Source organism: Pan troglodytes, chromosome 10 (assembly GCF_028858775.2).
Source record: "Pan troglodytes isolate AG18354 chromosome 10, NHGRI_mPanTro3-v2.0_pri, whole genome shotgun sequence".
In the NCBI taxonomy this organism is placed as follows: domain Eukaryota; kingdom Metazoa; phylum Chordata; class Mammalia; order Primates; family Hominidae; genus Pan; species Pan troglodytes.
In genome coordinates, this window is record NC_072408.2 from 76,579,741 (window position 1) to 76,601,263 (window position 21,523).

Here is a 21,523-nt window from a genome sequence, read left to right on the forward strand (position 1 = left end):
TACTAAAACTTTATATTAATTCTTAATTTGCACAACACAATGAATGATAATGTCAGTATTTTAGAGAGGAGGAAACAGATTCAGAGAAGTTATGTACTTTGCCCAAGGTAACACAGCTATTAGGTATGTGAAGTGCTTAGATTTGGACAGAAGTCTGTCTGGCTCTGAAGGCTTGTGTCCCTATCCACTGTGCACATTGTCTTCTAATCAGGTCACAGGGAACATCTATAGAGATAGTTGTAGAACTCATGTCTCCTGTTAAGCAGAAGATAGGCAGGGCTTGCTTTTTTTTTTTTTTTTTTTTTGGCACAATTTGCATGTAAAATTATTCCGGACTGCTAGCAGTTGGCACTTTACTGCCATCTGCCATTATTCCTTAGAAAATCCCAGCTCTAGCACAATAAGATGAGGTGTTAGTGGTAGAAAGGTAATGGTTTATGTTCATTGAGCAGGCAGCTCCAGAAACTCATAATGTAAGTCCACTAATAAGAGTACAAAGATATCAGAACACCATCACTGTTCTTTAGTACTGCTCTGTGCATAACAAAAATATACAGAGGAAAGTTAGGCAGCAGGCTATGCTCAGAAGTGCAGTATAAATATTAACTCTTAATCTTGTAATTTTGGGTAACCTGACTCAGGACAAAAAGTCCAGCAAGATGGGACCCCAGTGGTTGATACCCTGGTATTAACAATATAAGAAACAAATGTCATATATGGCAATAAGAAGTAATGTGTTCTGAAGAGAGTATCATGTGACTTGATGCTGAGAATTAGTGTCATTCTCGTAGGGTTAAAGCTACCAATAGCTCAACTATTAAGAGCTGAGAAATATGCTTCCTAGGAATCTCTGGTATGCAGGCTAATGGCGCATGCCTTGTTTCAGGCACACTTGGCTTTGAATCCTGGTTTCTTTGCATCTTAGTTGTATGACCTTTTAAAGTTTCAGTGTTCTCCATCTGTCAAATGGGGATAATAACACCTACCCTCTTACGGTTGTGAAGATTAATGATAAAATGTTAAAATGACAGAATAAATGGTAGTGGTTTTTATTATAGTATTTGCAAGTGTGAAGGAACCAAATGGCTTGTTTTATTTATTGTGAAACAAGAACAAGTACAGCTACATACATAGATCCATACATTTCTTTTTCAAAGAAACACTCCTGTCTCCAGGGAGTTATTAAAAGTTTTACATGTTCACATTAATTCCAGAGAATTTATAATCATAAAATCCATTTATAGCCCTTAGTTGCCAAGCAACAAAGGACAAAGTACTGAGTATGTCCTTTTATTGCAAAAGGTTCAGCTTTTCCATGTTGGTCTTGAAATCAACATTTTTCAGAAAACACAGAACAGTGAAACTTAATATATTTCCAAGGTTTAGCTGGCATTCTTTGTTTGGGGTTAGACTCAAAGCTGAAAGAAATATATTGTTATTATTGTCCTGTTCTTAGATCGTCTGAAGCATTTTGTTCTAATTTTATAGTAAATCTGTAAGAAGTTCTGAAGTTGAGAGACTGCAAATTCATTTTAAGGAGATAACTTTTTTCAGTTTACCTATGTTCTGTGATGCTCTCACTTTAAAAGAACTGGTTCTTGTATCTATCAACTGTCTTTCAGGAAAGGCTGGGGTGGTATAAAATACATACAGAAAAATGCTATCTGCTGACCTTGTTAATCACTGACCTCAAGTAGGTCATTCAGCCATGCCCTGGCAGGGTTTGGGGAAGCTGGCTCAGATCTGAACTAAATTCTCTACTTCCTTAAAAGGGATAGAAGTTTTTAACTACTTCTGCTGTTTTTGTTCATGAAAAACCAGAAGTAAAGGTTTGAAAGTCCATATAATCCAGAAAGCTATATTACTATTTAACATCCCATAAAGAACTCCAGTACAACTCATATATTTAACCGCTCATAAAAGCATGCATGGGAAACAGTTTCTTAATTTGCATAGCTATTTTTTATTCATCTGTATTAAAACAGTGCAAAAGCAGATTAGACATCTTTGGAATTTTACTGCCCTTGTTCCTATCTGTGTTCTGTATATGTAGTGGATTCCGTAGATGGAAAGAGAGAAGACAGTGATCCTCTTTTTTTCTTCCATTGTTGGATTAGGGAAGCTTGTTGCTTTGAAACAAATCTATTGATGAGTCTCATGAAAGTTCCTGACATGGAAAAGGTTCCCTTGTCCCCCTCACAGGGTGTGTGACAGGGGCAGTGGCTCGCTTCTTCAGTGCCCTGCTGCTCAAACCTCTAGGGGAGCATACAGACGGGCAGGCTGTGGGGCTCCAACACCATGGCAGTGTCTAGAGGTGAATGCTTACAGCTCCTAAAGCCCCAGTGGATGTGTGTTACAGTGTGCTCTTTTAGTTTTGCCGTCTATAGGCTTGTGTTAACCACCTCAACTAGACCCTCTACCTTGTCGCAAGGACAGAGGGCTTTCTTTATCCTGGGTTCTTGCCTTGGTGTACCGGAAGAATCGGATCACACGTGGGCTTGGAGAATGAGTGCAAGGTTTTATTGACTGGAAGTAGCTCGCAGCAGGTGGGGGAACCAGAAGGGAGTTGGTTTTCCCACTCAGTGGCCCGGATTGCCCTGGCCAAATTCTGCGTGCTTCTGCCGGTCAGTGGCTAGCCGGCATGCCGGTGTGGGTCCATTCCTCTTGACGTCCAGCCGCCTGTGTGTTCCTTCACCAATGTGCTCCTCTTGCCCTCCAGCTGCTTCTGTCTCTGCCTTGCTGGGGTCTCGGGTTTTTATAGGCACAGGATGGGGGACGTGGCAGGCCAGGGTGTTCATGGGAAATGCAGCAGAAATGCCTGTCCTCACCTAGGTCCATGGAGGTGGAGCCCTAACTAGGGAACACACCCTCCTCTACCCAGCACTCCCGCATCAGTCCTATGTGCAGGAAGAGGCAGAAATGACACAAATGATTATAATTCCACAAGATAACAGCTAGTCAAAGCTCTTCTGCTAAGAGTAAATATTCCTTGGAACGATTTTTCTGTGTGAATATAAGAGTAAGATCTAGCTGTTAGCATGAGCAGGCTAATTCCAGTCAATCAGAAGAGGGACACTTTAAAATCTATTATCCATCCATCTCAAGTGTTGTTCCTTAAGAAGCATTTGAAGAACTGCCATTAGCTCCTTTTATCCGTATAAGGATAAGACAAACAAAAATTTGCTTCCTTCCCCTGAGAGAGGCAGGTTTCTGTGTGAGAATCTGAAATAACCTTTACTGGTGGTGAGGAGGTCAGGTCTGTGAAACAGTGCTCAGGACCTGTCCTCCCCTTTGCTGGCTTTTTGTGAAAATGTTAGAAAAAACAAAAATCTATAGACGGCCACCAGTGTTAACGTGTGTTTATTTTGCCAGTTCATTCTTAACCCAACTTCAAAGTTTCTTTCTCACTCTGCCATTTGTGTTATGCTTGCTTATAGAGTTTGACATTTTACAAACTCTTGCATTTCCATCAACTTGTTGGTCCTTCACACATTAAAAAAAAAAATTTAGCCTTAACAAATTGACAGATATGCCTAAAATCGGATTGGTAAATTTCAGGCCAGACCCTGTGTTTTCATTCCAAGTCCAACACTCTTTTCATCTGCACACCACTCCACCTACCCAGAGGGAAGAGCAGGGAAAGACATGTATTGGCCCATTAGCTTCCGTATTCTAGAACGAGATGCCAATAAATATAGTCAGTATTTGGGAAAATTGCCTCCCTTCTATCCTCCTCTCACTCACTTACCCCTAGCCATTGTATAATTGCTCACAAACTGGCCACTGGCTACCCAACTCCCTCTTCAGGACAGAATCAAAGTTTCCATCTTTTTGGACTTTGCCTAACCCCCTGCTTGGATGTAACTGATGTGTCATGAATTCAACAGTTGGTTCATTGTTCTGAGTCGTGTCTCCAGGGGAGTGGAGAGGAATTGGAAAGGGATGCACATTTACTGTGTGCCATGAACCAGTAGTAGATTCATATATGTTATCACATTTCATCTGCAAGCCACTCTGTAAGGTGGTAAAACCCATCTCCTTCATCCAGATGAGGAAGTAGGCCCAGAGAAGTTAAGCAAAAGTAGAATTTAACCCAGGCCTGCCTGACTTGCAGTTTTCTAAGTCTCATGCTCTTCTTACCTCTGGGTCACATGGGGCTTCCTCCTTCTGGAGCACACTTCCCTGCCTTGTTTACTTGGTTAACTTGGTTCACTCAAGATTCTGGCTTTGGCGTCATTCCCTCAGGGGCTCCCAGTGTGTTTCCACAGTACTTTGCACTTCACCTTTCAAAGTATGTAATGAATGCCTTTTTTCCGTATCTGTCTCCTATGGACACCTGGAAGGAGGGAACTATGCCTTCTTCATTCTTGTAGCCTCTGCACCTAGGGACTGGTACATAGCAGTCACTCAAATGTATGTATTGAGTCAATAAATAAAAAACTCAAATCCCTTTTCCAGGATTCCAAGTCTTCTGGATTTCCTTCTTTATCCTGCAACTGGCTAAAGACTAGGCCCTCAGACAGTGCTCTATTTGACTGTCCTTTCCCTTTCTGCCTGACTCAGGAGGACAGAAAGGCATTGCTGGGGAAGGACAGGCACTCCTGAAAGCCATAATGAGCAGTTTTCTTGTCACATCTTGCTGAACTTGTGCCATGCAGTGTCAGCCCAGGGGACATTGATTTAATATTTAACACTGTACATTCCAGGTGAGCCAACTCACCTGCAGCGCCTGTGGGTGGTGTCTCCTCCTTAGCTGTCCTTCCTTTTGAAAGGCTTTTTCCCTTCCTCCTCTGCCTCCTCCTCTTCTCCCCTCTGTTTTTCTTCTTCATCTTCCACCTCCTTTTTTGGCCTTGGGCAAATTAGACTTTCTAATAGGCCAAACCAGAATAATAATTCTTCCAAACTTTGGTTATAAAATCAATGAGATTATTCACTTCTATGAGACATGTTCCTGTCATTTAAAAGAAATTGTCAGCTTCTCTTTCCCAAATTTACCTTCTATGGCTAAAGTTAATATTGCTTAACATGTAGTCAATTGTGTTTTATTTCTTTTTGGTTGTTTTATTTATTCTTCTGTATATTATCATTAATGTGTGTTGTCGATGAAAAAATGGATGTAACATAAAAGTTTAATCCTCACATTGTAGGACTGGAAGAAGGCTTAGCTGTAAAGTTTCTCAAACTGCTGGAAAAATTGATTCCCAGACTTCCAGAAAGGCCAGAGGATCATGCTTAATTTATATTTCATATCACTAATTTAAAAGGAGAAGTGTGAACTTGATAATGTACTAGTAAAGACCCTGAAATACTTTTACCATGATAGAGGTTACATGATGCAATGAACTAGTCACTTTCCCTTCTTAGTTTGAATCCCATTAAAATTTTTAGATTATTCACTGAGAAGCTGTGCAAAGCCACAAGTGCAGCTCTCTAAAGACATCGAGCCAACCAGCAGTCATTTATTCTTTACCCTGAGTGATTCCTAAGTTTGTGAAAAAGCAATGAAGGATGGATTCATCTGGCATTTTAGTAACTGTAATGCTAAAGGAACGTAGATCCATAATATTTTAAAGTTATATATGACTGACCCCATCAGCAGGCACACCCACCTTCTTTCCTGCAAACGGAAGCCAAATTTGTTCAGATAGAGGAGGAGAGTCCTTGAACCCAGAAAGAACAGGTTCTGACTCAGCTTTATCAGATGAATTGTAATTCATTTAAACTAGTTATCATCATCTCAATTTCCCCCTCTCTTTTCCCTTGGTCTTCATAATTCAGCGCTGCAACTCTTCTTTGCAACCCCTTCTACTATTTCCAAATAAAGGCTAAATGCTAATATTTGCTGAAGTACTTAGCAATATTAATAATAATTTAACATGTCTTAAATTTGTATTAGACACGTCATTGTTTTTATTAACTTTTAGTGTTTTTCTTCAACTCTACATTCTTCTGCTATTTTTTACAATTCTGCAAAAAGCAAAGTTGTTCAGGAACACGTACATTATGTTATAGTAGAAAACACCTGAGCCCCTGCAATGACACTTGTGTTACTGAACTTGAGCAATACTTAAGCTCGCTAAGACAACTTCTCTGAAAAGTAGGGATAATAATAGTACCTATCTCATAGAATAAAATTGTTTTGAGTATTAAATGAGAAAGTAAATGTAAAATTCTTAGCATAGTATTGGTACATAATAAGAGTTCACTAAACTTACCAAGTATTATCAATCTTCTCCATTGACTGTCTCTCAAATGGCTTAGCTCATGATTCTTTTGCTCCTTACTGGATCTCCTGTGGATCCCCTACTATTTGTTAGCATTCCTTTTAAAACCTGGGTCCCACATCCTCAAGATCTGACCTATGCATAGAGGAACAGGAATTGCACTATCCTAGTTCTGTACTCAATACTTTTATTATTATACTCTACATTAGTTTCCTTGTCTTTTCAAAACCTATGACAAAACTAAAAGACCCATGTCTTTGTCATCTATTCATTCATAAGCCCAATTTCCCCATATTATATTTACATAATTAGAAAAACCGATGCAAACATGTATGCTTAACCTACTAAATCTCATCCTGCCAAAGTCAGCTATGAATGCAATCAGTCAAGATTAGAGTCTGACGCTTTCTACTATATTGTACCTTGCCCACTTCCTTCAGGCTGTCTGAATGTATGTCCAGTTTGCCTTCTCTATATTTTTCCGAATTACAAATAACATTATTGAGAAGGATGAGAGCAGGTAATTTTATGCTGAATTTTAGGATTTTCTTCAGGTTAGCTCTCTGGGGGACAGTTATTCTCCCAGGTACAAATTCACCTGATTCTAGCATAATTTCCTCTACATTTCTCCATCTTAGCTATAAATACAGCCATTTTTGACCTCTCCTCTCTACTCCCCAAGTTGTATCAAAAGCTCCTTCCAAATGTCTGCTTGGGTCTGACATCCCACTGCAGTGTTCCTGCCTGTTGACTTCCCTGTGCTCCCCTCTCCTGCCTTAGTGCTGCTCACTGTTGTATCCTTGGTGCCTAGCACACTGCTCTTCATTACATATGCAATAATTTTGAATGAATAAGTTCATTTAGTGTCTAGTTGAAATAAAGATATACATTTCCTTCGAGAGTCTCCTAATCTGCCAGTCAGGCAGCTGAAGAGGAAAGGCAATGAAGTCCATTTGCATGGCTAGTTCTTGGTAGACACATGCAGGTTTCTGGATGTTTTCTGCTGTTCTTAGAGTTCAGTAGCCAAGTTTTTAATAGTCCTTGCCAAATTTTTGCATCTGTGACAGTTTTAGAAAACCCATGTGGGGGTTGCCATCCTGTTACACAATGTGCTTGAACTATTTACTCAAGTTGAATAAAGGTTAATTTTTATTTTATCTCTCAATTATCAGGCACATAAATTCCAGGTGATTCATGTCATGTTAAAGTCCAGCCAGAGACAGTCTTTTAATTCAGTTATTATTTCCAACAATGGGTCACGTTACTTCTGTTTGAAATAACTGATTAGATTCTTCTTGGGTCAGTGTAAAACTATCTGCACAAGGAGACTGGGAGATTCCCAGGATTCCAGGTTGTTAGGTGGAGTTTTTCTTGGGGGCAGTGCCCTGCTGCTCACTTCTATCTCCAAGAGTACAAAAGAGTACATGGCCCCATGCAGATAAACTCATGCTCCTTCCCCGGCTCCTCATCCAATTCTCTCATATTTGCTATTTCAAGTGACCAGCATGACCATCAAGACAGGGACTGGGGAATCACCTAGATTTCTTACAGTCAGTCACAAAATTCAATGGCTTATCCTCCCAAATACTAGCCACATACAGTGATGTGGTAAATGTTTAATGAGCAACTCTCTAGTTTGGGGGGAAGGGAAAGTTGGGAAGCAGCCCTGATTTGTAGCATTTGCTCATTTCCATGGTGTAAATGCTGTCACTATGGCTGATTTCAAGCTACTCACATGATGTTAAATATGAAGTTGGAAGAGATGTGCACAAGCTTGTACAACCTGGCTCCAGCACATTGCTGCACATTCTTCCACTTTCCTGACCACACCACACCAGGTCAGACTTTCACAGCATTCAAGGCCCTAGGATCTGTTTCTGTTGATAGTTGTAGCCTTGTTGACCCCTGCTCTTAGAAGATTTTCCTGGCATCTTTTTGCTCCTGTTGAGTCATTAAAGTGCCCCACAATGCCCTGTGTGCATCTCTGTTGTCACATTATCTTGCTATGATATGTTTTTATGTCAGTTTTTCTTACTGGTCTATAAACTTCTTGAGCACAGAAACCAATGGTAATGACAAGGGGTAGAATTTATTGAGCTGGGACCTATGCTAAGCACTTTGCTTGTATTATCTCATTTAATTCCCACAACTCCTCTGTGAGGTAGATGCTTGTATTAGCCTCATTTTGAAAATGAGGAAAGTAAATAAAGGAAGACACTGAGAGGCTAGCTAACTTATCCCGGGTTACACAGCTAAGTCTCAGCAAAGATGTGAGCCCTAGCCTGACTATAGAACCAGAATCCTTAACTACTATTGCTTCTTTGTGTTTGGGTCTCTAACCCTTAGCACTGTGCCTGGCCCATATCACATGTCCACTGTGTTAAGAAATGCAATGTGGGAAGTTTAATGCTGGCAATGTCCTTGACTAGTCTCTTTAAACTAGTCTTGCCCAGCTTCAGTGCAGTCTCCCAACTGCAGGCTAAATGATCTTTCAGAATTATAAACCTAATCACATCACTCCCCTGCTTAAAGTTTTTCAATGACTCTATCACTTTCAAAATAAAGTTCTTATCATAATACACTTTCCACCATTCATAATTACATTTATTCATTCACAGCTTTATTTACTCACCTAACAAGGTCAACATTTATTGAATAGCTATAATATTCTAAATCCTGTTCTGGATGCTTAGGATTTGTATAATAAAAAATAATTTTTGCCCTAGAAAGGCTTAGAGTTGAGCAGAGAGAAAGAGATGCACAACACATAATTGCTATGGTGATTGAAATAAAAGCACATACAGCTGGCAGTGGGGTCCAGGAATGGTGCGGCCCTCAGTCTCTACCATGTTCTTCACTTGCCTCCTGGCTATGGTCAGACTATGGGCATGTTTCCAGAGTCCTGCTGTTGATTATTTGAATTTATTTGCACATGCCTTTTTTGTTCCTAGGATGTTTATCATCTTTTACCTAGTGAATCCCTACTTAACCTTAAAAAGCCCTCTCAGGTGTCACTGATAGGAAGTCCTTGGCTCATCCCAGGCCAGCCTAATTAAAAGGCTTCCATAGTATCCAAGCACATGTTCATCATTACTTAACACCTTGCATTGCTATAGCTGATTTTCTTGTCCCTCTCACTGGACTGTGAGCTTGTTTCTGATTTTATTTCAGGACACAGAATGAACACTAAGTAAATGTGTAAGTAAATGAATAAAGCAATTAGTCAATTAATGATTGGTAATATCTCTAAGAAAATGTCATCCTTCTCTAACTCTGGACTGGTTGTGTCTCTACACACCAACATTAGATTTTAGATCCAGTACTACATTTAACGGATTTTTCAAGGCAAAAGTATTCTAAGCAAATGAGAGAAGTAGAGTATTTTATTTCTCTTTATCTCCTCTATCTTCTTTTCTTCCTCTCCTCTTCCTTCTTCTTCGAAATATCTATTAACATTTCTGCTCCAGTTTTTCATGAACACTGGCATGTCAGAGGGAAACTATCTTTATGTTTAAATCCAGAAAGCAACCCTTTGGGAGACCCTCATTATTATTTTTAAAATCCTTTAAGCAACTAGAGTTGTTGGAACAAATTTTGTCATCTTGCCAGTTGTCTGAATTCTCTCGGCGTCACTGTGTGCACCAAGTGTGAAAGAATAAATCAAGAAGAGGGCCTTATCACTGTTGGGGAAAGTGACGAAGAAAGCTGTTGGATGGAAATAAGAAAAGATCTTTATATAGGACTGGTAGGTGGTGAGTGGAGAAGGCAGGGAGTCCTGAAAGCAAGGTCTTTGCTGTGCCTTCCCTGCTCACACCCTTGGAGAAGCCCCATAGGCATATGTAGATTTTTTAGTAGGTCCTGTGGGTACAACTTGGTTGTGTTTGTAGTACTCCCTGATGGACTCATCTTCATAACCAAGTGCCTTTTTATTGTCTTCCTAAGGCCAAGAGCAGCAGGACATGTTACTGTCTTACAGCTCTTGCTGCTCCTGGAAAGGGAGGCAGAGAATGAGGGTGAGGAAGAGCTTTGCTTTACAAAAGCAGTGCGGGGACAGCTTCTCTGACACACCCAGGAGGCCTACGCAGCTTCTCCCTTTGTAAGCAAAACTGTGGCAGCCCTTCCTAGCTACAGAAGTAAAGAGTGGAACCTGATTTCAAACTGAGCCTCCCTGATGGGGGATAGGATGCTTAAGGGTGCCCTCTTGGCAGGCTTGGGTGTTATAAACAAGTGTTAAAAACATTTAGAGCAAAGCGATTATTTTTAAAAGCATGAGATTTATTTTAGGAGCCATTTGAGAGTTGTTCTCTGTGTGTAAAACCTCCTGAAAACAATTTTATCTGACACTGTGGATTTATCTTTTTGAGTAATTTCCTTTGGATTTGGAAAACACAGATAGGATTTTGGAGTCCAAGAGGAAGCCAGTTACTGCAGGGATCATCTCTCCTTATTCATTAAGGCGTTTGGGCAAGCCACATCAGGCAGGTCCTAGAGCTGTGGCCCATCTCCTGTTTCTACCTGGGGGAGCAGGTGGGGGCCGGTGGGTGATCTAAAGCAAGTGACACAGGAGTCAGGTCTTAGAATCTATGGGCCACCTCCTATTTCTACCTGGGGAATTGTGTGGCGGGTGTGGAGGGGAGAGTGAAGGGTGCCATATAAAGCAGATGGGACACCAGCAGGGGCTTCAGAGGAAAACTAAACAGATTCTTCCCTCCATCTGCTTCTGTTAGCAGTCGGCTTGCCCTAAGCCCAATGAAGCAGTAGAAGCAAGTCAATCCTCCCTGCAGTTGGCTGGCATTGCTGGGGAGGCGGCGGGGCACGGGGTGGTGGTGAGAGCACGATCAGTAGCCTGGGTTGGCTTCCCTGTGTGTCACTTACAAGCTGTGTGACTCTGGGCAAGCTGGTTAACCTGTGTAATCACTTGGCCTTATCTGTAAACTGGAAGTAGTATTGATGGACACATCCTAGGGCTGTTAGGAAGATTAAATAAGATCACATAAGCAAAGTGCTTGTTCTTTGGCTTGGCTCAGAGTGAGAAATTCAAACTCTGAGCGTCCCTGGGTAACTGCAGAAGTATTTAAATTGATCTCCTTCTCTTCTTGTCCCCTTATAATCTTCCCACAAGCAACCAGAATGACCCTCGAAAACATAAAGTATATGATGTCACTCTCCAAAGGCTTCCTATTGCTCTGCCCTCCTCTCCTACACCCATGCTCCTGTGCTCTAACCCATTGGATGATTTGTTTCTTGCTACTGCCATTTTTTCTCCACCTGGCACGCTCTGCCGTTGATCCCTGCATGGCTGGCTCCCTCCTGAGAGAGGCATCCGCATAGAAAAGTGTTCCCTCCATCACAGTCTGTTATACCAGCCTGTTTTGTTTTCCTCACACTCTGAAAATATCCTTTTATTTGTTATTTTTTATATGTTATATGTGTCCCACCCTACCCCCAATGTCACCTCCTTTCCCTCCCTTAGAATGCAAGCTCTCTAAGGGGTTCTTGTCTTCTTTTTCACAGCTAGGTCCCCAGAACTTTGTGCAATGCTTGGCACATGGTAGGTCCTTAGTAAATTGTGGTTGAATCTATGAAAGAATGAAGATGTCTTGTCCATCCTAGCCTTTCTTCAAAGTCTAACTGAAGACTCAACTCCACTATGAGGTCATTTCTGACCATCTAAATCTCTAGGAATCGCTCCTGTGAATCCAGGAGGCATGTGGGATATATTCCACTCATTTTCATCTTAGCGCATGTCAACAAATTGAGTTGGTGATGTCTCCTCCACTATTTTCACAATTCTAAAATGTAGAGAAAGAAGAAAAGCCTCCAAATTCTTTTTATGAAGCCAGCATAAAACTTGAGGGGTATTGGAGTGAGGGATAGAAAGCAGAACTATTATGTATTTAAACTGTACCTGGAAAAAACCCATAAAATTTATTAAGAACTCATTCAATTATCTGTCATCTATTTCAGATTTTAATAAGATGGAAGAAAAACTTTATGACTTTCCAGTGTTGGGAAAAGCAAAAAAAAAAAAAAAAAAAAAAAACCTTGTTATTTCAGGTTCTACAGATGTGAATATTATAATCCTCTAGCAAAGCAAAGCACGGAACAAAGTGTACCTCACAGAATAGAGATTGGGAGTTGCCAAAGATAATACCTGCATCATGCAGTGCTCTTGACACCCTTCTAAATGATGGGATTGAGTGCATTTGTTTATCCGTGGCAGCTTAGAGAACAGTTGACTCCAGCAAAACTGGCTCTCCTCTGCATTCAGCACAAATAAACTCCTTGCCTTAGTTTAACCCTTGGATGCTGGCTTTTAGATATTGGCTATTGACTATCTTTTTTTTTTTTTTTTTTTTTTGTGACTGCCACAGTACTAGATACTTTTGTATGTCTCATTCTTTTTTGTTTGTTTGTTTGTTTATTATTATTATACTTTAAGTTTTAGGGTACATGTGCACAATGTGCAGGTTAGTTACATATGTATACATGTGCCATGCTGGTGTGCTGCACCCATTAACTCGTCATTTAGCATTAGGTATATCTCCTAAAGCTATCCCTCCCCCCTCACCCCACCCCACAACAGTCCCCAGAGTGTGATGTTCCCCTTCCTGTGTCTGTGTGTTCTCATTGTTCAATTCCCACCTATGAGTGAGAATATGCAGTGTTTGGTTTTTTGTTCTTGCGATAGTTTACTGAGAATGATGATTTCCAGTTTCATCCATGTCCCTACAAAGGACATGAACTCATCATTTTTTCTGGCTGCATAGTATTCCATGGTGTATATGTGCCACATTTTCTTAATCCAATCTATCATTGTTGGACATTTGGGTTGGTTCCAAGTCTTTGCTATTGCAAATAGTGCCGCAATAAACATACGTGTGCATGTGTCTTTATAGCAGCATGATTTATGGTCCTTTGGGTACATACCCAGTAATGGGATGGCTGGGTCAAATGGTATTTCTAGTTCTAGATCCCTGAGGAATCACCACACTGACTTCCAAAAGGGTTGAACTAGTTTACAGTCCCACCAACAGTGTAAAAGTGTTCCTATTTCTCCACATCCTCTCCAGCACCTGTTGTTTCCTGACTTTTTAATGATTGCCATTCTAACTGGTGTGAGATGGTATCTCATTGTGGTTTTGATTTGCATTTCTCTGATGGCCAGTGATGATGAGCATTTTTTCATGTGTGTTTTGGCTGCATAAATGTCTTCTTTTGAGAAGTGTCTGTTCATATCCTTTGCCCACTTTTTGATGGGGTTGTTTGTTTTTTTCTTGTAAATTTGTTTGAGTTCATAACTAGTGGCAATCAGGAGCTACAATTCTTTGGTAATTGTCTGGTGGGGTGGGAGGTTCTTGTGCCACTCAAACTGCTGCAGTAAGACAAAGGCTTAGTCAGAGGGCTCTGAAGGAAACTCACATTTCAAGGCCCTTTTGTTGTTGGGTGCTAATGTATTCTTCTGCTCAGAAACTGCAGAAAGGATGGGGTGAAGGAGGGCATATAGAACAGAGAGCATATGCCCCAGTTATGTCACCTCTTTACTAAGGATTGTCAATCCAGTCCTTGCTAGTGAAGACATTCATTCATTCATTCAACAAATATTGTTTTTTTCAAAGAAAAAGGTCATTTTATTCTTACTCAGAGATGAACTTCTTTTATAACTTTATGATTACAAAAGTAATACATTTAAAGAATAAAACAAGTATAAAGAAGAGAAAACAAAACAAAGCACTATCACTGAAGATAATCACCATTAACATTTTGGATTCCATCTCTGTGGCTTTTCTATGCATTTGTTATCCAGACACATATACTTCCTCATTAGCTGGCTCTGGAGTCCTAGAAAATATTTACCTCGCTCTTCAAATGACTTCTCTCTCTCTCTTTAAAAACAGAAAAAGAAAAAAGCTTTAGTACTATGAGGTTACAGTGATGAATAAGACAACTATGATTTTTGCCCTCATGAATCTTTTCTAGTAAGATATAGGCAATCATTAAGAAGCTTTGATTTGAGAATTATTAGTCCAAAACCTTAGAAGCAGCATTTGCTTTCAACCTTGCTTTTCATGTAGTCTGAAAAAAATCAATTTTTATGTAGTCAAATTTATAGACCTTTTTTTCTGTATATTTTTTGGTATTCTTATTATGGTTTAAGAGTCTTTTTCTCTTTCCAAAATATACAGACATATGTGCCTGTTTTCTTCTAGTAATATTATGGTTCATCTAAATCCTCTATACATCTAGGAATTCATTTTGGTGTAGAAGTGAGACTAGTATAGAACGTGGGTTTTTTTCATGGACATAAAATGATACATCTATCACAAGCTAAATTCTCATAAATATGTTTGGGTTTATTTCTGGACTTTATTATGTTCAAAATATTGGTCTGTTTATTGTTGCAACACAATATTTATATTACTTTTGTACATCTTGTTGGTAAATATCCCTTTTTTACTCACATGTTTTTTATTATCATGGGTATTTTCACATTAGCATTCTTTGAGATAAACTTTAGAATCAGTTTGTTTCCTTAAGAAATTTTTGATTGTAGATATATTAAATTTATAAATTAATTTAGGAGTATTTACATCTTTATACTATTGCCTTTTTTTATCCAAACAAAATATTCTCTTAATTTATTCATCTTCTCTTCATTCTATCAGAATTTTACAGTTTCTTCTTTTGATTTAATTTTATTCCTGACAATTATATTCCTATTATAAATGGATCTTTCTGCATTACATTTTCTCAGTAGCTGTTGTTTGAATATAGAAATCTATTTTTTATACATTACTTTTGTGATGGTCTCCTTATTGAAGCTGCCTATTATTTTAAACAAGTTTTAGTTGGTGTTCTTTGATTTTATAAGTTTAAAATATATGTCATATGCAAATTATTTCCACCGTTCTGACATTCATACCTCTCTTTGTTTTCTTGATTAAGTGGGATGCTAGTGCATTTAGCAGTGTATTGTGTAATAACATGGTAACTAAAATACTTATTTTATTTCTAATATTAATGAAAATACAGTAGTTCTAATTTTCTAAATTATTAAACATGACACTGGCTCTTATTTGTTTTTGTTTTTGTTATTGATTATTGAGACAGATCTTGCTCTGTCACCCAGGCTGGAGTGCAGTGCTGTGATCTCGGCTCACTGCAACCTCTACCTCCCGGGTTCAAGTGATTTTCATGCCTCAGCCTCCCAAGTAGCTGGGACCACAGGTGCATGGCACCACACCCAGCTAATTTTTGTATTTTTAGTAGAGACAGGGTTTCACCATGTTTGCCAGGCTGGTTTCAAACTCCTGGGCTTAAGTGATCTGCCCATCTCAGCCTCCCAAAGTGCTGGAATTACAGGCGTGAGCCATTGCGCCCAGCCAACACTGGGTCTTATTTGATGTTAGTTTTCTATCATAAACATAATATATATATGTGCATATGAATATATATAATGTTAAGGATGTATTCATTGGAATTGATGTTGAATGTTTAATGCCTTTTGGCATTAAGAAGGTCAAATACTATTTTACCTTTGATATATGAATTCTAGTATTGAGTCATCTTTGTGTTTCTTGATGATAAATTTTTCTTTTAATGTTGAATTTCATTTGACAGCATTTTATTTAGGATTTGAGTATACCATTCACAAATTATATTAGTCTATGGTTTTCTTTATGCATTTCATCTCTATCAGATTTTGGCATTCATTTTATGCTAGCTTCATGAAAATACTTTGGATACTTTTATTCTTTCTCTGTTTCACAATTGTGAAAATGGTAGAAGAGTTATATTGTTAAAGTTTTAAAAGCATGATCCTTGATGTCATTGGAACCTTGCTTGTTTATGCAGGGGTAGGGTGATGGTTATGGGTGAAATTTTTCTCTATTTATTCCAGGGCTATTTGTCATTTCAGACTTTCTCTTTATTTTTGAGTTGATTTTGGCAATTTGATTTTTTAATTGTTTTAGAAAATCATTTTACCCAAAGTTGTATAAAATATTTTTCCAAAGTTTAAAATTAGGACTTGAAAATAATGATCAATTGCCCTCAATCCTATAATCTAACCAGTGTTAATGGTGGTGGGATGTTATTTCATCATCTCTCCATGAATATCTACAGATAGAAGGATATGTGGGTGGGTGGATGGGTGATGTGGTTTGGCTCTGTGTTCCCACCCAAATCTCATCTTGTAGCTCCCATAATTCCCACGTGTTGTGGGAGGGACCTGGTGGGAGATGATTGAATCATAGGGGGAGGTCTTTCCTGTGCTGTTCTTGTGATAGTGAATGAATCTCATGAGACCTCATGATTTTAAAAATGGGAGTTGCCCTGCACAAGCTTTCTTGTCTTGTCTGACACCAAGTGAAATGTGCCTTTCACCTTCCACCATGATTGTGAGACCTCCCTATCTATGTGGAATTGTAAGTCCAATAAACCTCTTCGTTTTGTAAATTGCCCAGTCTTGGGTATGTCTTTATCTGTAGCATGAAAACAGACTAATACAATCAGTAGGTAGATGGATAGAAATTATCATTATAAGAAATGATCTTATATGCACTATTTTAATAAAATATTAAATTTAATATAAAATATTAATTTTACTTGAATTTAACAGAATAAAAATAACTTGAAGGAAAACTAAAGGAATTACAGAATTTTAATTCTGAAAAAAGTAATTCTTTACTGTTAAAACTATCAGTTCTAAAGGATTCTTCCAAGATTAAGGAAAGGGGATTTAGAAAATGACTAAAAAGTTGAAGAAGTTTTTTTAACCAAATGGTACAGGTTTAGGTAGTAAAGATGCATTCTGAGATATGAGTGGTGAGATAATTAGTATTACATCTCTTCCCACCTCCCATCTCCCTGCCTTCCAATTTTTGTTGATTATATTATTTTTTCTTTGTCAGGGTTTATTACTTTTCCATTTTGATCTGTAGCCAAAATCCCCTTAGAATTTCAGTCTAAATCCTATATTTACATGAATTCGCTCTTCATCCATGGTTGTTTTTCACCTCAGTTTCTGTATTCTTTGTTTTTTTTCTTGTGATTCATTCTTGATTGGCTGAATTTTATTGTTAAGGAGCTACTTTCAAGAGGGACTTAAAGGAGTCTTATACCCTCAACTTTTTCATTTTGGAATTGTCTATCTGTTGCCTTTATATTGGGAAACAAATTCACTGCATACAAGATTTTGCAACCCACTTTTTTCTCTTGAGACATTGTAAAATTTATTAAAATGGCTGCATAATATTTCATGGAATGGATCTTACTTATGTAATATTCTTATCAAACATATACAATTTGAATTTAACCATAAGATAATAGGAGGCAAACTAAAACTGAGGGACATCGTATAAACAACTAGCCTGTACTTTTTGAAAAATCTAAAAAGACATGATAACCCAATGCATTATGTTATTCTGGATTAGATTCAGGACTGGAAAAAAATGTCTATAAATGCTTATTACCTGGATGATGGGATCTATACTTTAAATCTCAGCATCATGCAATATACTTATGGAACAAACTTGCACATGCACCCTTTATTTCTAAAATCAAAGTTGAAAGAAATAATTTTTGCTGAATACCAAGGCTTAAACCAAAACAGAACATATTTCAGTTTGTTTTTCATTTTTTGTATTAAAATACTTATGAACATCAAAACATGCTAAAACTATTGGGTAAAAATTTGATGAGAAACAGTATGTATGCAAAATCTCAAAGTATCTCCCCACAAATTATAAAAGGAGAGCTTTTACAGTGAGGAAAGCTGGCAGACAGTACTTTAACCAAGGAATCAACATTAACATCCGTCATAACAGAACATTATTATCCTCCTGATGTAAGGCACTGAGAAGGACACAATATCACTTACATAATATTTTATTTTGAGACAAGGTCTAGCTTTGTTGCCCAGGCTGGAGTGCAGTGGTGCGATCATGGCTCACTGTAGCCTCAACCTCCCGGGCTCAGAAGAACCACCCACCTTAGCCTCCTGAGAAGCTGGGACTACAGACACACACCACCATCTTGGCTCATCTTTGGGGGGGTTTTTTGTAGACATGGGGTTTCGCCATGTTGCCCAGGCTGGTCTCCAACTCCTGAGTTCAAACAATCCACCTGCCTTGGCCTCCCAAAATGCTGGGATTACAGGCGTGAGCCGTGGTACCCAGCTAGGATCAGAAATATTTAGACTATCGCTGTAGTCCTCTGCCTTAGCTATTGTATGACTTAATCTCAACTACCAGCTTTAAAGTCCATGAGTTCAAATTCTTGGGAGAAATAGTTGAATTGGTCACTGTCCAACCAATGGATTGGTTTTCCCTGATTCAGATGCCTGTAGAGGTTATGTATTACAATTATGGCTGCAGGAGACTATCTTTGTAAGGGGAAATTCTCAGAAAACAAATATGTGGGGTTGGCAGGCATCCTAAATAATGTGTAGTAAGGTTTTTGCAATGTTGTCTTTCAGCCTAAGAACAATGTAGGTCTCTTCATTTATTCAAATCTTTTCTTAAGGCCTTTCATAGAGTTTTTAGTGAAACAAATTGTCTCTAAATATATATTTAGATATCTTACGCTTTTTGTTATTTTGGTTATTTTGAATAAAATCTTTTTTCCCAGTATAATGTATCTGCATGATTGAATGGTTCTTATTTCTTTATATACAGCACTTAGTTTTCATATTTAATTTTAACCAACTACCCTATTTATTTATTTATTTATTTTAAATAAATAAATTTTGAGCTATTTTAAATAGCTCAAAGGCTTGCAGGCAGGCTGTTTATTTTTAATTTTTAATTTTTTTTTTTTTTTTTTTTTAGTATTTATTGATCATTCTTGGGTGTTTCTCGGAGAGGGGGATTTGGCAGGGTCATAGGACAATAGTGGAGGGAAGGTCAGCAGATAAACATGTGAACAAGGGTCCCTCCCGGGCAGGGCGGCTGGCCGGGCGGGGACTGCCCCCCATCTCCTGGACAGGGCGGCTGCCGGGCAGAGATGCTCCTCACTTCCCGGACGGGGTGGCTGCCGGGCGGAGGGGCTCCTCACTTCCCAGATGGGGCAGCTGCCGGGCGGAGGGGCTCCTCACTTCTCAGACGGGGCGGCCAGGCAGAGATGCTCCTCACCTCCCAGACGGGGTGGCGGTCGGGCAGAGACACTCCTCAGTTCCCAGACAGGGTCGCAGCCGGGCAGAGGTGCTCCTCACATCCCAGACGGGGCGGCGGGGCAGAGGCGCTCCCCACATCTCAGATGACGGGCGGCCGGGCAGAGACGCTCCTCACTTCCCAGACGGGATGGCGGCAGGGAAGAGGCGCTCATCACTTCCCAGACTAGGCGGCTGGGCAGAGGGGCTCCTTACATCCCAGACGATGGGTGGCCAGGCAGAGACGCTCCTCACTTCCCAGACGGGGTGGCAGCCAGGAAGAGGCGCTCCTCATTTCCCAGACTGGGCGGCGGGGCAGAGGGGCTCCTCACATCCCAGACGATGGGCGGCCAGGCAGAGAGGCTCCTCACTTCCCAGACGGGGTGGCGGCCGGGCAGAGGCTGCAATCTCGGCACTTTGGGAGGCCAAGGCAGGCGGCTGGGAGGTGGAGGTTGTAGTGAGCCAAGATCACGCCACTGCACTCCAGCCTGGGCAACACTGAGCACTGAGTGAACGAGACTCCGTCTGCAATCCCGGCACCTCGGGAGGCCGAGGCGGGCAGATCACTCGCGGTCGGGAGCTGGAGACCAGTCCGGCCAACACGGGGAATCCCCATCTCCACCAAAAAATACAAAAACCAGTCAGGCGTGGTGGCGCGCCTGCAATCTCAGGCACTCGGCAGGCTGAGGCAGGAGAATCAGGCAGGGAGGTTGCAGTGAGCCGAGATGGTGGCAGCACAGTCCAGCCTCCGCTCGGCATCAGAGGGAGACCGTGCAGAGAGGGAGAGGGAGAGGGAGACCGTGGAGAGGGAGAGGGAGAGGGAGGGGGAGGTGTAGGGGAGGGGGAGGGGGAGGGAGAGGGAGAGGGAGAGGATTTTTAATTTTTTTGTTTTTGAGATGGAGACTCACTCTGTCACCCAGGCTGGAGTGCAGTGGTGTGATCTCGGCTCACTGCAACCTTTGCCTCCTGGGTTCAAGGGATTCTGCTGCCTCAGCCTCCTGAGTAGCTGGGACTACAGGCACATGCCACCATGTCTGGCTAATTTTTTTGTATTCTTAGTAGAGACAGGGTTTCACTATGTTGGTCAGGCTGGTCTTGAACTCCTGATCTCAAATGATTCACCTCCCTTGGCCTCCCAAAGTGCTGGGATTACACACGTGAACCACTATGCCTGGCCAGCTTATTTTTAAGTTTTTAATTTTTATATATTTAGGAGTACAAGGACAGACTTGTTACTTGCATATATGGCATACTGATAAAGTCTGGGCTTTTAGTGTACCCATCACCCGAAACCCCTATTTAATTTTCTGAATATTTCTGTTTATCAGTTGTATAGCGTCATGTTATCTGCAAATAAAAGCAGTTTTGTCTTTTTTATAGTATGCAGCCCTATATTTTATTCTATAAAAATATCAACATATTTATTATAGTCAGTAAGAAACCAGTACATTTATTTTCATTTTGTAAGCAAGGAAAAGGACAGAACTATTTTGCTACCTTTTGGCAGGTCTAAAAAAAGTGTGAAACAAGATATTGAATTTCTTGTTGAACTTAACTGGAAATAATTTGGCCTACCAACAAAACTGCCATCCATCCACCCATTGAATCAATGTTTACTTTGTGCCTCTTCCATGCTGTTGATCCTTGTGGATACAATAAGAAAGACACAGTCCCTGACCTTAAAGATTTGTCAGTGTTTTTAGCCATTGGCCATACTGAAATCTTCATGTTTCTCAAGATTTTCAATTTGCCTTTGCAGCTCAGGGAGCCAATGGTACTCTGGAGAACCCAGCCCTGGACACAAGTCTGTTGGAGGAATTCTTGGGCAATGACTTTGATTTGGGGGCCTTGTAAGTAATGAGAGCACTGCTCTCTAGTTGATGTTTAAAATATTATGAAATGATTAAATGAGCTAAGAAGTGTTCCCTCCTCTTCTGTTTTCCAAAATAACTTGGGTAGAGTTGATATTATTATGTCTATGGATCTTTGACAAATATCACCACTGCAGAATTTTCTTTGTGAGAAATTCCAGTCATTCCTCACCTCCACCCACAAATTCAGTATATTTAATAGATATGGAGCTATTCAGGTTATCTATTGATAGTAATCAGCTTAGGCAGTTTGTGTCTTTCAATGAATTTGTCCATTT

At 39.9% G+C, this 21,523-nt stretch overlaps 1 protein-coding gene across 1 annotated transcript in view; it reads left to right on the forward strand.

Annotated features, from left to right (window-relative positions):
• The window catches only part of MYRFL (myelin regulatory factor like), a 140,521-nt gene that overhangs the window by 16,190 nt on the left and 102,808 nt on the right, over positions 1 to 21,523 (forward strand). Inside the window, exon 2 of the mRNA XM_016924934.3 lies at positions 21,134 to 21,224. Coding sequence (XP_016780423.3) covers positions 21,134 to 21,224 — 91 coding nt within the window. The remainder of the gene's footprint in view (positions 1 to 21,133; positions 21,225 to 21,523) is intronic.